Source organism: Protomyctophum parallelum (assembly GCF_964188405.1).
Source record: "Protomyctophum parallelum genome assembly, chromosome: 18".
Lineage (NCBI taxonomy): Eukaryota > Metazoa > Chordata > Actinopteri > Myctophiformes > Myctophidae > Protomyctophum > Protomyctophum parallelum.
Genome location: NC_139716.1, coordinates 26417520 through 26434721, shown reverse-complemented (window position 1 = coordinate 26434721; position 17202 = coordinate 26417520). Strand labels below are relative to the sequence as shown.

The following is a 17202-nucleotide window of genomic DNA, read 5'->3' as shown; positions in this document are numbered from 1 at the left end:
TCACAACCCCACATTCTTTAGCTACTGAAGATGCGGCATACGATTTCTACACAGAGGATACATTCTTTCAACGCAAATATTTTTTTCAGATAAAAAAAGAGACGATCCGCGCACTCATAAAGTTAAAAAGAGGAGGGAGGCCTTTATTAAATTAAAAAGGCGACTGACAACATGTTTGGACCATTAACTGGTCATCAGGGCAAGAATGAAGCACATCACCAAACACACTCATTATATAGCAACAAGAAACACAGCTTTGCAATGAGATAATTAGCGATTGTCAGAGGCACGTGAGTGCCAATCAGTTGATAGTAATTACATAGATATGCCTCGATCTGCTGGTGAGTTCCTCTTTTTCGCAAATATGCTTCATTTAAGTTCAGGAGAGGGCAGGGGCTGAAGCCCCTCTATGTGTGCACGTGCCTGGTAATTAACAAAATGTGACCACATGCAAAGAATGTTACATTTAGACAGCTAGGTTTAACCTTTACCCTCCTTTCTTTGAAGTGCTATCTTTTTTTGTTACTCTTTTTTTCATCATGTGAGTAGTACAGAGAAAATAAACACATTTAGGATACCAGGTAAAGATTAAACCTGGCATCCATCTAAAGATGCCATCTAAATAAAGACATTTACAATGTCGTTTGTTGACTAGGTTTTCTTTACACAAGGTTGAAAGTGGTCAGTGGGCGGAGCCTGCACGTGTCCGTGCAGTGGAAGGGGGGTGGGTAGGGAGAGGGTATGGGGTGGTTGCAGTGGAAGGGGGGTGGGTAGGGAGAGGGTATGGGGTGGTTGCAGTGGAAGGGGGGTGGGTAGGGAGAGGGTATGGGGTGGTTGCAGTGGAAGGGGGGTGGGTAGGGAGAGGGTATGGGGTGGTTGCAGTGGAAGGGGGGTGGGTAGGGAGAGGGTATGGGGTGGTTGCAGTGGAAGGGGGGTGGGTAGGGAGAGGGTATGGGGTGGTTGCAGTGGAAGGGGGGTGGGTAGGGAGAGGGTATGGGGTGGTTTGAGCAGTGGAAGGGGGGTGGGTAGGGAGAGGGTATGGGGTGGTTGCAGTGGAAGGGGGGTGGGTAGGGAGAGGGTATGGGGTGGTTTGAGCAGTGGAAGGGGGGTGGGTAGGGAGAGGGTATGGGGTGGTTTGAGAAATGCCCAGCCTGCACACCAACGCTCTGGTCTCCTACAATGAACCCTCTTAGGCACTGCATAAGCATATTGTTGCTGTCGGGCAGAAACTTTGTTTTGTTCACCTCCAGGTGTCACTGTTGCACAGCCTAACACAGACACAGACAGGCCGTACAGTACAGTACAGTACAGTACAGTACAGTACAGTACAGTACAGTACAGTACAGTACAGTACAGTACAGTACAGTACAGTACCACTCACTTCAGACAGGTCTGATTTTTTTAATTAATTGTACAGTATCCTACAAACGTTTGAACAAAAGTATTGAAACTCTGAAAAACTGTGAACGTGGTTAAGTGTGTTTTTTGTTTTTTTTTAACATTGAACCAATGAAAAGTATTAACAAGAGCTTGTGACCACTTATTGTATGATGCTTCCAAGAGTTCTTCAGAATAAAGGTGCTATAGTGCCAAGCAGATGAGAAGCAGATTACTTTGAAAAGCCCCGCCTTCCATTTCCCCCCAAAACCGGGAGGTGTAATATTCCATAGACTGACACCCTGACACCACGCTAGACAGGAACGCTCACAAATGTCACATCCGGTTTTAGCCCGGGGTAAGAATTTTATATGGCTGCCAATGCAACTTGGTCCAATCCTTAATCACATACGGACAAACATCTATGCCGATAATATCTAACTTGCGGAGGTAGCGTGCCTTGTCCACGGGCAACAGATCTTTCAACGTATGGCATTGCAAATACGTTTGATAATCGCTACTCTGCGCAATATTGTTTTGGAAATGCCGCAAGAGCAAATCACAACTTCCCCCGGGGGTGGGCGGAGTCACAGCTTGAAGCTCTGAATACGCGCCGTGGTGTCAGTCTATTAGTAGTACCTCGCACTAATAAGTCTGGTCTCTCTCTAGAAGCGTTAATATTCCAAACGAGATGCTTGTCAGAAATTCAGAAAAAAAGTCAGAAATTAGGACAGAACATCAGCGTTCTGATCAAAACCATGGAGAGCGCCGTAGATTTCGAGATATGAGCAACATTTGCCAGCCCGTAAACAAGAAGTGAACGGCTGCGCGCATGCGTAAAACATGTCCGGGAGCGCTGCACAAGGCGTTGCCTAGCAACGGGAGCTGTCAATAAATAGATTACTGCGATCCCGTTTTATATCATTATAAAAGACTAAAAGACACGTACATGTCCAAGGCACATCCCGGTTTGATTAGAGAAGACGTGTATACACGTTTTAGCATCATACTGTACATATAGGTGTTAATACTAGTGTAGACCTGTACAGATCTACTACAGAACAATGTGAATTAGAACAATGTGGTCTACTTTAGCCTGGGCAGCATTCCATTTCGGGTTTATGATCCGGTCAGGAGCGGATGGTAACTTTCGTCATGTTGTAGTCAATGATTTGTAGTCATCTGGCAGGAAACCACAAGGCGGAATCAGTACGATGAATCGGTACTTCTTATTCCGCCTTGTGGTTTCCTGCCTGATGACTACAAATCAGTGACTACAACATGACGTCAATTACCATCCGCTCCAGACCGGTTCACCCGGCGAACACAGACCAGACCAGGCTTTCCTCCGAGGTGGAAAGCCTGGTGACACGAGATTAGGTCTACTTGAAGGTGATGCGATATTCTGGGTAGGCCTGGTCATCGTGGAAGATGACAAACATGGAGGGATTCTGCAGGTTGTCCACCACGCTGTCGAAGCAGTCAGAGGGGTCAGAGGGCGAGCGGGGAGGCGGGGTCTTCATGGAGCTCTTCCCGGCGGTGTAGCGGCCCGTCAGGATGCGGGCCACGTACAGCCGCCGCAGGCCAGCGCCGTCGACCGGAGAAAAGCTGTCGGCCGAGTACTTGGCGTTCACTGCAAAGTAAACGCCCTTTCCATACATTGCACCTACGAGAGAATTACAGAAAAGAAAACGCATGCATATGTTGTTTGTTTTTACCATGTTTTTGTTCTTTCTTACTGTTTTTACAGTGTTTTATTTTTACTGTGATGATTAGATTTCTGTTGTTATTCTTCATGTCATGTCTATGAATTGGGCATCTGCTAAATGCCAAAATTTTGCAGATGCTATTTTCTTTTTTATAATATGCTGCTCAGTTTGAATGCACTGCACTTTGGGATTGTATGCTTATTATTTTTATTGATAGGTTCTAAATATACACTGCTGGTCCTGAGTATGATTTGTGAAATGACTTGAATTGTAAATTGTAATTTAACAGTAATATAAACAGTAATAAACATGCAGCAACAGCCTTATTTACCATGCTCTCCCGCAAGGCCCCTGTCAAATTTGTTTCTTTCGATACAGTCGCATGCTTCGGCCGATGTTCCGTGGTACAGCCTTCTCTCCCCGAGCTCTTTCTCTCCGTTCTTGCTCAGGATTCGCTGCATGCACAGTGCATAGGCCTGCCACAGGAAGAAGTTCTGCACACGCTCGATCTGCAAAACAGACAACAACAAAGATGTAAAGAACCACCCTTGACTTGTCTTCCTATCTTCATCACTATCTCTCTCTCTCTCTCTCTCTCTCTCTCTCTCTCTCTCTCTCTCATTATTCACTTCTCCGGTGTGAGTGAAGTGGCATATACGTTAGGGGACGGGTCAAACAGAATATTGATTATGTCTTTTAAAATCAGTTAAAAGGTCATGGTCAACCATGTTCTCCCCATTGCTTTCAGTGTGTGTGTGTGTGTGTGTGTGTGTGTGTGTGTGTGTGTGTACCAAGTATATGCAATCAAATGTGGTAGATGCCAGCATATACACATCGTCAATGATAACAAACGCAGGTGTGTGTGTGTGTGTGCGTGCGTACGTGCATGCATACGTGCATACGTGCGTCACTTACTTTCTGAATGGTGTAATTAGCGGTCTTCAGGAAGCCCTGTGCAACAGTTTGGTACTCTGTTGAACTAGGCAGCAGCTCCACCTTAAAGGTCTGTCCTGCTGTCATAGGTTGCCAGTATGACGGTAACTCTGCAGTTAAAGATGATGATTTCACATTTAGCGCTAGCGGTACCAAATTCATCCTTAATCTTTAATGTTAAATAACCTACATGTACTTTTGAGTAATTTGTAACATTTTTAACAAAGAAAGCACACACACACACACACACACACACACACACACACACACACACACACACACACACACACACACACACACACACACACACACACACCCGTCACACAAAAGAGGTGAGCGAGAGGTCATAGAGAATTGTGCTTGTTTTTTTCGTTCTTTTTTTGGTGTGCAAATAAAATGGACTCTGTGAGCAAGGAGCTTCAACCTTAAATTCGAGGGAAAGGGAACATGGTACAATCAGTCTATTTTAGGCACGTTTTGCATGAATCAATAGATGACAGAACGAAGGAGATCAAAACAAACCAAAAACAGCACCATACAAAGTACCTGAAGTCTCCGTTCTTTTTACTTTGTGGGTGAGGCCCGTAAGCATGTCGACTGCTTCCTGATTCCTTAGGTTCACTTTCACCGCGGTCCCGTATGGTCCCTCTACGTCAACGAACACGTCTCTCTTCTCCTGGTAGCTGTGTTCCAGTTGGTAGTTAGCCTGCAGGCTGAGCTCCTGCCAGACACCATCATTCACTCCCTGCACCGACCACTGAACTTTAAAGGTAGAGTAAGTGATGTTTCTTTTGTTAAAACAAAACGTATTTCAGTCAGGACAACTCAAGAAGGATGTAATATATATTTTATTGAATATAAGATGAGCAATACAGTATATTTATTATGGTTTGGCGATGTATTCCATCTGCTTTTTAGGTACTCAGATCAAGCGCATCAGTCCCGACCATAGGGACTCCGAATCCCCCGTACCTATACAGTAGATCCAAAGCGACAGGTGGTAGCTGGGGTGGAGGTGGGTGAGCAGCAGGTTGTATACAGCAGCGCACAGTATACAGTAGGCAGCAGCAAGCAAGCAAGCAGGGGGAGGAATGCAAACCTCCGGTTAAAGTGAATGTGTGATTGACTGAGTGAATCATGTGGATGAGAGCATGATGCTGAGGCGGCCCAATTAGCGGCCAGCAGCGACTGAACTGAGGTTCCCTGACTGAACTTGCTCTGCGCATGTCTACGACAGGCACAAATGCTCATTTTTAAATCATTACTATAGAGTGTTTGTTCAGTAACAGGGGTCTCCCTGTCTCTCCATCTCTTTAATGAACAGAAAATACATTTTCAGGTAGGTGACAAACTTTCAGCCAATCAGGAGAGAGTAGCTAGTATTTATGAACTTAATATAATATTAAGCTATAATATACTATAAATATTAATAATATGTATTCCAGTTCCAATTTTGTATGCTCATTTCTTTGTGTCATCACTTACAATTCCACTTGTTTAATCTGTATCAGGATCGCATTCTCTATCCTGATTGGATAAAATTGGTATCCCAGTTTCTGAAAATGCATTTTCTGTTTTAATACAAAGCTGGAGAGACATGGAGACTCCTGTGACTGAACAAACACTATATAGCAATGAGTACCATCACAATATAGAGCTTTTTTAACACTTATTTTAACCAAAGAAAATAGCTTACACTACCTTTAAAGGCCACCATGGCCTCTTGTCTCTCCTGGAGCTCTCCCTGCAGGGCTCTCTTCAGAGCTCTGTCCACCAGCTCGTTGACGCTCAACACGTCCTCCTTCAGGCCTCTCAGCACGTAGACGCCTGCAGCCTCGCTCCCTAACCGGCGGGCTCCGGCGGCGCCGGCCCCGCCCACGGCGCCCCCTCCTCCCCCGTTCCCGGCGCCTCTGCTCTCCGTTTCCTCCCTTTGAGCTCGTCTCAGTTCCAGGCCCACCCCGAGGCTTCTGGCTTTAGCGAGGACGGCCTCCATCTCCATGTCATTGAGCCGGGTAAATTCGCCGGCCCGCACCTCTCGCTCCGCGAGCTGCTGCAGCAGGACGTCTTCCAGGTCTCGTTGCACGGACGTGCCCAGGTTAATGCCGCTGGACGAAGGCCCCACCACACACAGCACGGCCGGCTGCGGCCTCCAGGGGCCCACTGGGCCCGGGGGAGTTGAAGGACGGCCGGCAAGGCCTTGGAAGGTGTCTGATTTACGCAGGTTTGTAATTACGCGTTTTGCTTTTTCTACATGGGTTAATAAAAGATTGATTAAGAAAGAGAGAGAGAGGGAGAAAAATAACACATCTAATCAGTTTCTGTACCCACATCATTGGCAAAGATTCCTATACTATACCATACTGGTGGTCTGGCATGCCAATTGATCTGTGTGGTTATTTTTAAGTTACATTATTGAATACATGTTAAAGCACAGGTCTATTTGAAAAGACAAATAGCCCCTTGAGAAAAAAGTATTTACAACCGAAATTCAAACATCCTAGTTTTATATACCACACAAATATGTTTACCCAACATTCATCAACCCAGGTATTCAGATAAATTGGTAACATTTCTGTGGCTTTCTTGAAAATGTAAACAAACGTGCAATCTAAAAGTAATGTCAATTACAGTGAAATGCTCTAGGTTTATGTATGATAATTATGTCCAACACTAAATAGATGCTATTGTTTATTGCCCGCCAGTATTCTGGCCCTGTAAAACAGACCTGTCAGGGTGGGCCGAGGGGCGATTTGTCCAAAGCGATTTCCCAGTTCTGATCTACAAGAACAACAGAAAAGGTTGTTGGGGTTATACTACACTGTACATTATGTACATTTTAATGTCAAAGAAAAGATATGGCTGTTAACTGCACAGAAGGTACTGTAGGTACTGTGCTATGATCATTATAGAAACCTTTGTTGAGGACATTATATAAAAAAACAAATGAATGCCAAGCATAGTAAAAACAGTGCTTGGTAGAACTCCATTTGTTCTCTACTTCCATTTGTTTATTTTAATGGGAAAAAGATAATGTTCTGACCTAAAGGCCTGGAAGACAGGCTGCTGAAATATGACGATGCGGATAAGAGACAGAATATTCGGGTTCAAGTCCCTCACAGCCGATGCCATGCCATCCAGCATGGCTTTGCAAGCAGTGGCAAAGTCCATAAGTCCTACACCTGCGGAATGTAAAATGAAAAGACACATGAATACAGAAAACAGACATGGCTAATGGCTATTATGTACACCAGATCTGCTATATGGCTATAATACTGTAGTAACTAGACATACAAAAACTGCTTCAAACTGACTAAATTGTGTTTTCTAATGTTATGTTGCCCTCTGGTGGCTGTCTTCAGAGTTGACTTCACTGAGAATTGTAATTACTACTGGTGAACAAGAGTGCATCTCCAAATGTGACTCTTTAAATAGACATGTCATTAATTTAAAAATAAGAATAAACTTAAATTTTGTAGAATGACTATATTTTACATGGCAAGTTTTTCCAACAGTATCCCCGGCCTTAACTGTAATGGTAAGGTTTCCCAGTATATTGATATCGTCGTGATATAAGACTAGATATATTCTGGGATTTTGGATATCATAATTATTGTCACACATGTGTGCACACACATACCAGTATTGATGGCTGGGAAGGACACTGAGCGGTAGCCTTTGCTCTCACACGTCTTCAGTATCTTTCCACAAATCTTGTGAATCCTCTGAGAATCGCTCTTGAAACTAGCATGAATGATGCTCTTACACCTCAGCAGACCAGGTCCGGTAGAGCACATGCGGTCTGCTGGAACACCGACTGATACACAAAAATAACCATTAATTAAGACCTGAGGCTGACTACAAATGTCTTATACATCATAATAAGAGTTTTCTTAAAACCCCATGTTGCTATATATTGTGGGGCAGACAAATCTTATCTCCGTATTTTAACTGTTATATTTTTGTAGATTAATGCCATACGACGGATAGATTATTAATCCAGAAGCTCGAAACGCTCGAAAAGTGACGCATTTTGAACTTGTTGATATGCTACTTTTGCTACTTTTGAATGTGAATCCTAAAAGTAAGAGTTTTGGACATGCACATGAAGTTTCCACAGAAACAATATTATATAAAATCTACATAATTAATCTTTTCAAGGGTTAAACATTATATTTTGTTTGTCTGTGGTTGACTGAAAAAGTATAAAAATGTCTAATGAATGGATGATTCATATTTTTGTCAGTCTCATATAATAACTAATCATCCATATAATATAGCAATCGTCTCATAAAAACAATAATGAATCATCTCTCCTGCATTGTTACAACAATTGTCAATTGCAAGTCAAACTTTCAGGCGCACCTTGTGTCAGTTCTGCTTGGACACTCTGCCCTGCAGCAGTCACGATGGCCTTGGATACACCTGTGGAAAGAACCAGGGTTGTTCCTTAAGATACAGATACTGTACAAATATGTGACCCAAGTTTACACCATATATTTATGCTGTTAGGTATGTTGTACACCTTTAGCGTGATGATATGTTCTAAATCAGTGGTTTTCAACCTTTTTCATATCAAGGCCCACTGTTTATTTGGCACTTGAGTCAAATACCACCATTTGATGAGATTTAGCCTCTCAGACCCAAAACCTAGGATATGTTGTTATTGTTGGTTAATATTTTGTCCATAATTCCATGCTGTATTGATGTGGTACCACAGGCAAACAATAACAAAATAACCATTCTACATTCTCTAAATGTGAATAGTACTCATGTAAATTAAGCAATACAGATTTTTAGCTAGCCAACTTGAGCTAATGAGATACTGCACATACCGTATCCCAAACTGAAGAAATCCCACAAAGAAACACAAAATTGTAAGGGCCTAAGATATCCCCTGGACAGAGGCAGATTTAGCTACTATGTCTGCGAACTTCACATGCATTTTTAAACGGCTAATGCTGTGTCACCGACTCACTACGATAGCTGATGGAGGATGCCAGAGTGGGAGCGTCTAGTACACAGTATACTATGGAGGAATTTACTGACCAGTTGGTTATCTTTCTAATCAGTGGTGAAGTAATGTTTTTTAGTACAGCTACTGTAGGTGTGCTGTCATAATGCTGAATGGGCTGGAGAGCTGGAGAGCCTATTTCAACCAAACGGATTGCTTAGTTTGAACGATTGTACATGTTGTACTGTTAATGATCTGTCACACTGCTTAAATGAAATCCTAACACTCATACAGAATGGGGGGTATAATACCCCTGGGTATTAGTACCTGATTCCAGCGGCTTGGAGAAGTCAGTTGTGTTGATGATGACATCAGTGGTCTCATGAATGATGTCACCACAGACCAGCTGAAGTTTGACCGTGCCCAGCATGGACGTGACCTCATATTGCGTCGAGGAGACATGGTGATAAAAGTAAGCTAAAATAAAGAGGAATATCATTATATCTGCTGTCGGGAAGAAACCAAAGTCCAAAGTGCATTTTTCCGGAAATGAAGGATACCATATATATTTTGAAAACAAAGCAATACTGTCTTTATATAATTGTCAATTACTTCCATGAGAGGTGGGGGAGATCGGTGGTGGAGTTAGTTGCTTTAGCAGACTGTTTGATGGTCCAATGGAGTTAAGAGGTTTTGTCCTGCTTTTCATTGGTTCAATATTTTTGAAACAACACTGATTCAATAGCACTGGTAGGCCTATATGCAAAAAAAATCTAAAACCTCAAAAATGTAGTTGGGTGGTTTCCTCCCGACAGCAACAAATTATGTTAAACTGTAGAACATGTTACATCAGCAGATGTTCTGGCAGTGTAAAGCCTCGTTTACAGTATAATGTACTTAATGGTCACACAACTCATACTTATTTTGCCACCTTTGTTTTCTGTCAAGCAACACTTGTTGAAAGGGTAATAGGCCAAAGATTTAAACGAGCCGTTAGCTAGTCGCTAGCTAGACCCACCCTGATCTGGTTGAGCATCGTTTGTGAAGCCTCTGAGATGCAGAGCCCCCTGAGCAGCCTGCAGAGCCTGAAGTCAATTCAAATGAAACAGAGGCAAGAATGTTATACTGTCTACAGAATATATGCACACACACGCACGCACGTACTGTACGCACCGCACGCACACACACACACACACACACACACAGTTAAATAAAAAATAAATACACTTATATTGATAGTCCTACAATCAAGAGGGGGTTATTTGCCAGGTACAAGTGCAGCACTGCAGCGACAACCTCAATATAAAGTAGAACCCCATCTACTCCCTCTGCTCAATTTAGCTGCATAAAAAAACACATCCACAATATTGATAGTGTTAAATTCAAGGCCCTTTTAAATGCAACCTGGCAGCTTTACTGGCACTTTGGACTTTATACTCTGAGATACAATTAACACTAGTATCTCATGAAGTGTCCTAAACGAGTTAATGGTTAGTTTAATTACTGTGACAGATACTTCAGCGCTCGTATTTCTGCAATCTTTGCTAGAATAAACTGCATTGATTTGCAATGATTTAATAAGAGGTTACTATGTGTTTTTATGCATGTAGCGACCATCTGAACATTTTACTTTGCCAAATTAACCTCTTTTTCCATGTGGTTCAGATAAACTAGTACTAATGTACTAACCAAACCCCTACTGTTAACCAAAATCCGGTCCCTACTACTAGCCAAACTCCTACCGCTAAACAAATCCCAACTTAAAGAATATATACATAATCTTTATTAATAAAATAACTAAATCATGACATTACTACATTAATACTAGTCTCTGCTCACCTTGGCAGATTCTTTGTCATGGGGGTGGATTACAAGGCGGGCCAAACATGGCGTTCTACTGGCTCGGTTCTGTTCATGACTCTGGATTTCCTCCAAGACAATCTTGGCAGCCACGTGATGAGGGAAACGCAAGGCAGCACCTGTCCCCAACACAGGGAACGCCACGGAGCCGAAGCCTTTGCTCTCACACGATGCCAGAATACTGCGGGTGCCCTGCCTCAGAGCCTGGTTCACCCAGGTTAGTTCAGAAAGGACATTTGGTCAAACTTGTCAAAGTTGTTTATCAGAAATATTTCAAAATACTTCCAGAGACATGCATGTACGTATGCACAGGCACTCTTATCTCTGCCATTCACACACGTGCGCGCACGCATATCCCACACTCTGACCTGAACTGCTGTTCCGTGTGGGTTGTTATCCCATGGACATAGATTGAGGAAGTACACCCCCTTACAGGCGAGCCCAGGCAACCCCTCCACCAAAACCATGTCCCCGGGAAGCGTAGCTCCCCCAGCCTCTCTGTGGAACTGTGCAGTCAGCTGAGGTCCGACAACACAGGACAACGCGTTCCCCACACGGGTGGAGACAGGATCATGGCTGACCATAGGTGAGACCATAGCATCCACCTAGGAAAATACAAATAAGTAAGGCAGTCAAAAAAAGGGAGGGGGTGGGGGGGATCCTTCCAAATATATTATTCAATGAGTAGTGAGAATGCTTTGTGATTGTGATACACGTTGTAGTTCACTGCTGCCAGGTAGAAACCTCTCAATGCAACAAGTTCTAACTATCTGCTATTTGTAGACCTGCTATAATGTGCTATTTTTTAAACATTTAAATAACGACATACCCAAAACAGGGATGTCGGGCTGAGTGGTCAAATCTGTCTGTTGGGTTTATAAATACATAATTAAATAATAATAACTCCACTGGCTACATTGGAACAAGTTCTATTTTCCGTTCCCAGAAAAGGAACGGTTTGGGATGAACAAGTTTTGTGTTGCGTGTTGCAAAACAGCGATATCTACAGTATCTTTCTATGCATTTCTTTTCAGTGAAGCACATTGTGTTTACCTGTGTGACTTGACTCTCACCTGCTGCGTTTCGATGATTCCCTGAATGATCTCCACCTGGACACAGCAGCTGACATCACCACCCGCTGCGGCACCACTTGCTTCGTTTGGGGCAGTAGCATCAGTGAGACCCCTTTGGAACCCATGATGAACACTTTGTCCCACATCCCTCCAGCGGAGAAGCCTGTCACAGGCATCCCGCAATACCCTCACTACCTCCCCTCTGTTATCAATCAGCACGACTTTATTCAGGGTATGCTTCTGACTCGCAAAGACCCGCACAGCAGTCACAATAGCCTCTGCACACACCTTAATAGGAACCCCAAATAGATTGGAGCTGATGCAGGGTAACGCAATGGACTGAAGCTCCATGGTCACTGCTAAATTCAGAGCTGTCGTGACCGTTTTTTCCAATAAGACTTTCTCCTTTCCATTCACCCTTCCTGCTATCGGCCCGACAGCGTGAAGTAGGACCTTGCAATTCAGGTTTCCTCCCGTGGTCACCATCACGTCGCCGGTAGCAATTTTACCGTTCCGCTTCACTAGATTTCTGCTTTCTTTCTGGACCTCCGGACCTCCTGCACGGCTTAGTGCCGCAGCAACACCCCCGCCATGCTCCAGGTCCTCATTGGCCGCGTTAACCAGGGCGTCAGCCCGCACTTTGGTGATGTCGCCCTGGCAGACCAGTATCTGCAGCGCCCCAAGTTTGTAACTTGCGAGCGTTGTGCCTCCTTGACTCGGACCTGCACCTGATACCAAGTCATCCTGAAGCTGTATAAGGCAATGGTGAGAGCTGCCGACATTTTGCAGTGTCTCTCTCCCTGGAGGGCTTTGTAAGTAACGCAATGCCCCCGGCAGGTCAATGTTAACCGTCTCTCGAGTCAGGGAGTCCAGAAGTGGACCCAGCCTATTCCTAACCTGGGTTAATTGACTGGATGGACCTGCCAGCACTACGCTGGGGCTGGAGGATGAGGATAAAGGGTGGAAGGTCACCCCTGTATGGTCAAAGCCATTCAGCTGCAGCAATTTAGGTAAGCAGTCAGTTATTTCTGTGAATGGGAGATTAACTCTTCCTTCTACACTGGACAGGTCCAGAATGAACTGTATGATCACTTCATTCAGCTCGTCAACCTCTTTGGCGTGACCTAGAAGGTAAACAATACTGCCTGAGACAAACCTGTGCGCAACCTTGCATCTTCCATGGTTCAACTCATTGAGCCTGTAGTCGAGTTTTGCCCTAAGCTCAGAAGGCACAGCAGAGCAGTTCGGAACTTCAACCTTTACCTCCTTGAACTCGCTAAGAAATGCTCTCTCTATGTCATCCAGTTTATCAGGAGAGAGGGTAAAAAGTCGTAGCTCTGTGTCACCTAACTCAATCTCAACCTCACCACCAACTCCTAACAAGTCCCTAAGCTCCCCAGGACCTCCATATGCTTTTCTGAGGAGGTTCAAGAGAAGAGGGCTCACCTTAGCCACCAGCTTCTCCAGCACCATGTCCTCCTTCTTGGAGACCCACTCTCCAGCTTTGCGAACGTCTCCCACAGAGCCTTCCAAAACTAACTGTCCCTCGCCTCCCGGGTTGACCGTCACATCAGGAACAAACTCTTTCAAGCCATTTTCTATATCATTCCACAAGAGTCTAAGTTTGGCTACACCCAGTCGGCGGGTGGAGGTCTGCTTCTGACTGACTCCTGACCCTTGACGTTTGACCTTCGGGTCCTCAAGTTCCCTGAGCCTGGCTTGAACTTTGGAACACTCCCCGACAACAACGGCCATCACAACAGACTCTTCAACCTGGCTGTACACCCTGACGTCATCTGTGGGCTGACTACAAGGCTGAAGGAGAAGATTGACTTTGTGTGGGTCCACCTCAAAGTGGCAGGTGTAATGTTCTTTAACCCAGTCAAAGACTCTCTCCACCTCAGCCCTCCAGTGTTTGACCTCCTCCATCCCAAACGAGATCTCCGGGCTGGTTTGGGATGACCTCCTGACCGAAACGCTACCTGCGGCTCTTTGGAGCTGTGCACAACCCCCTACAGAGGAGAGTTCATCCTCTAGCTTCTTCCAGGGCCTGGAGCAGTCCTCGAGGTACCGGACAAGGTATGGCTCAAGGTGTACTTCATGAGAGAGGTGGGGACTCTGTAGTAAAGAAAACACATTATTATTATTTTCAAACAGTGATAAATAAACACTTTCAGTGTTTGTGAAGTCAATTGGAGCAGTGGTTCCCCAGAACCAGCCTGTTCCCGTTGAGCACGCGTATCACGGACCACCACTCATCTGATAGACTTCACACTTGGCAGATGAATTGCTGAAAAATGCCAGAACGCTCGCCTCAAAACACAAGCAGTCGCCTCTGGCGTACAGCCGGCGTAACGGCTCTGCCTGGTAGTCCTAAACGTAACCTGAGTAAACTATGCCTAAACGGTTAAACCTAACCTTATTTCTAACCTTAACCTCAGTAAAACGGTGCCAAATCCTAACCCTTTTCCTAAACTTAACACCAGTTAAACTGTGCCTAACCTTATTCTAACCTTATTCTCAGTAAAACAAATACAATAATACAAGAACCACCCCACTTCATGAGCGGTCGGCGTGTTTTTAGGCAAGCATTCCGGTTACCTTGCTGAAAACACAAGGAAGTGCAGTGTTGAGTGTGAAGTTGATCAGATGAGCAGCCATGCCCACTCTAGCCTGGGCAGCAGGGCCGGTCCACATGTGGCCCCCACCTGTACTTAATGCGGCCTGCAGGTTAATATATGTTCTAGTGTGTGTGTGTGTGTGTGTGTGTGTTTGTTTGTTTGTTTGTGTGTGTGTGTGTGTGTGTGTGTGTGTGTGTACAGGGGGGGTATGCCCCCCCCCCCAGAACCCCAGGCAGGGCAGTGTGTGGGGGGCCACATACAATTATAATAATAAAATAATGCATAGGGCCACCTGACTCCTAGAACCGGCACTGCTGGGCAGCATTCAGGCCGGAACCCTCAATCTGGAACTTCCTTTCCCTCAAACCGGAAGAATAATACCGTCCCAATAAAAGCATGACTCGCACTACGCCGCATCAAGGCTTTTATTGGGAAGGTATTATTCTTCCGGTTTGAGGGAAAGGATGTTGTGGTTTAGACTAGACTAGAGGGTTCCGGCCTGATGACTACAAAACAATGACTCATCTCGTTTTCGAGGGGGCACTCCTCAGTGATCGTGCCCAGAGTGGGCAAATGCCTGAAGCTTGCACACGTTGAATGCCTCACCTCCACTGAAGTAGCAAACAGTTTGATGGTCGGGCTGGCGGCAGTGGATGTGGTGGGTGACAGGGTGGAAGGACCAGGGCTGGGGTGAGTGGATGTGGTGGAGGGACTGTTTTGGACAGTGAATGCCAGAGGCCCGTCAGGCAAGTTTTGCACTATGTGTTGAGACTTTTGCAGAACCCGCTCTTGATCTGAGAGAAGAGATGAGTGGAGAGTTATTTTTAGTTATAACTACCAGTTCTCTAACATTTTCATATTATTGACATGTAGCCTATGAGGCCGTGGACCCCCATCTGAAAAGGTTTTTTGCCAGGGAACCCCATAAGAGATTGTGGGGACCCTTGTGCATCCCTGGACCCCACTTTGAGAACCACTAATGCAGGCTACCAATGTGACTTAAACTGCTGTGTCATCTTCAAATGTGAAAGTGAAACTATTTTTGGAATAGGCCTACGTTTAATCTGAAAATATCCACTATATTTTTTTGTAGGACAGTTTATTAATCATTTTAGGACATCGTTGTTTTAAATTTGCAGATCTGTGCAAAATGCAAATTATTTAGCAGTTGACTAACAAACTGATAAAGTAACTTGCACAGATTTACTTTCACTTTCCTTTATTACACAACAGCCAACAATGATCCAGACAAATAACAAATGCGTGTGTTGTTACGTCGTGTTAATTGTCATATGATGTGCATTTAGTCCTGTTTTTCCCGTTTAACTCACCTGTTTTATTTCTAAACCCAATCATATAAAGTTTATCAGCGACGGTCTTCAGCTGTCCACAATCCCCTCCGCCGGATCTGCGGCGAATTTGGAAGTACTTTTCTATTCTCTTCTTCTGCTCTGTATCCAGGCTGCATGGACACTCGAAGAACACCGCGTGTGTGTGTGGATCGCCCATGGTCACAGGTAATTTTGCGGCCAGAATAAGGACGCAGGTGCTACAGCTCCTTCACTCACTGTAAGTGCCTCGGAAACCCCAGGCGTTTTCCTAAATCCTGCCTCCCTCCCACTCCTCCTCCTCCCCCGCCTTCTCCTCGGTGGTTTTCAACCTTTGGGGCCATGCCCATGTTGACCCATTATTGTCTCCACCAGGCCGAAGGCATGGGGATGTTTTGCACTCCGTCCGTCCGTCCGTCCGTCCGTCCGTGTGTGTGTGTGTGTGTGTGTGTGTGTGTGTGTGTGTGTGTGAGAGAGAGAGAGAGAGAGAGAGAGAGAGAGAGAGTCCGTCCGTATATATTTAATAAAGAAAACGCTGAACGTTTCTGAAATTCTTTAGACATTTTTATTTTTATAATTCTTATTTATTTATCTTTTGAAATATTACAAAAACAAAAAAACTTTTTAAAACTTTTTTAAAACTTTTTTTTGTCCCACAACCCTAAAATGGGTCCTGATCCCTTTGTCACTACTAAGCAGAGGAAAATAAACTAATCATTTCATGTGGTTCCCTATGGAGACATCACACATAGTACTCTTTGCGTCTCCATAGGGAACCACTGCTGGTCATCACATTATTCGCTTATAGGAATGTGACAAAAACTAAACAAAACAAAAAAATAGGCATGGGGTGATGGATAGAAAATAAGTAATGTTTTGGGTGAACTATACTCCTTTCATACAGGAAGTTGTTAAAAAAACTACAAACACAGGTCCACTCCAAAATACAAATATAGCCCATAGGTCTATGATCTATCTACACCTATGTGTTTGCCAGAAAGGTCAATTCAAACAAAATAGACATATAGTATAGTAATTAGCTTATATTTGTCCATCAACTTAAAGTCGAGGGTCATAAAAAAATAAAGAATGATCAAATTGCTTTTGTCTTCTCTTCTACTGTGAAGCCAAGCTGGGTCATGGGTCTCTCTCCCATCGCTCTCTCTCCTATGATCCTGTGATAATGCTGGCCGGAGGCTCCAGGGAGTAGACAGGTCCACAAGTACTTTTTAGGCTTTTTATTTACCTTGAAAGTGCAGTGCGAGTCAGCGACAAAGTACAACCAATAAATAATACTGGCCAAAACAACATTCCAATAAAACAAAACAAACACGTGAAAAACCATATACA

At 44.3% G+C, this 17202-nt stretch overlaps 1 protein-coding gene across 1 annotated transcript; it reads right to left on the bottom strand.

The window, feature by feature from the left end:
* Positions 1–2754: 2754 nt before the first annotated feature.
* On the bottom strand, positions 2755–16033 carry LOC310876042 (protein mono-ADP-ribosyltransferase PARP14-like; the record flags this gene model as incomplete). The annotated part of the gene is made up of 16 exons (XM_083789489.1): positions 2755–3043; positions 3418–3595; positions 4002–4129; positions 4566–4781; positions 5721–6266; positions 6745–6797; positions 7060–7198; positions 7657–7833; positions 8382–8441; positions 9298–9447; positions 9989–10055; positions 10810–11034; positions 11199–11435; positions 11904–14021; positions 15131–15318; positions 15856–16033. The coding sequence occupies 16 exons, from the start codon at positions 16031–16033 to the stop codon at positions 2760–2762; spliced, it is 4944 nt and encodes a 1647-aa protein (XP_083645615.1). The 3' UTR covers positions 2755–2759.
* Between the last annotated feature and the right edge of the window lie 1169 nt (positions 16034–17202).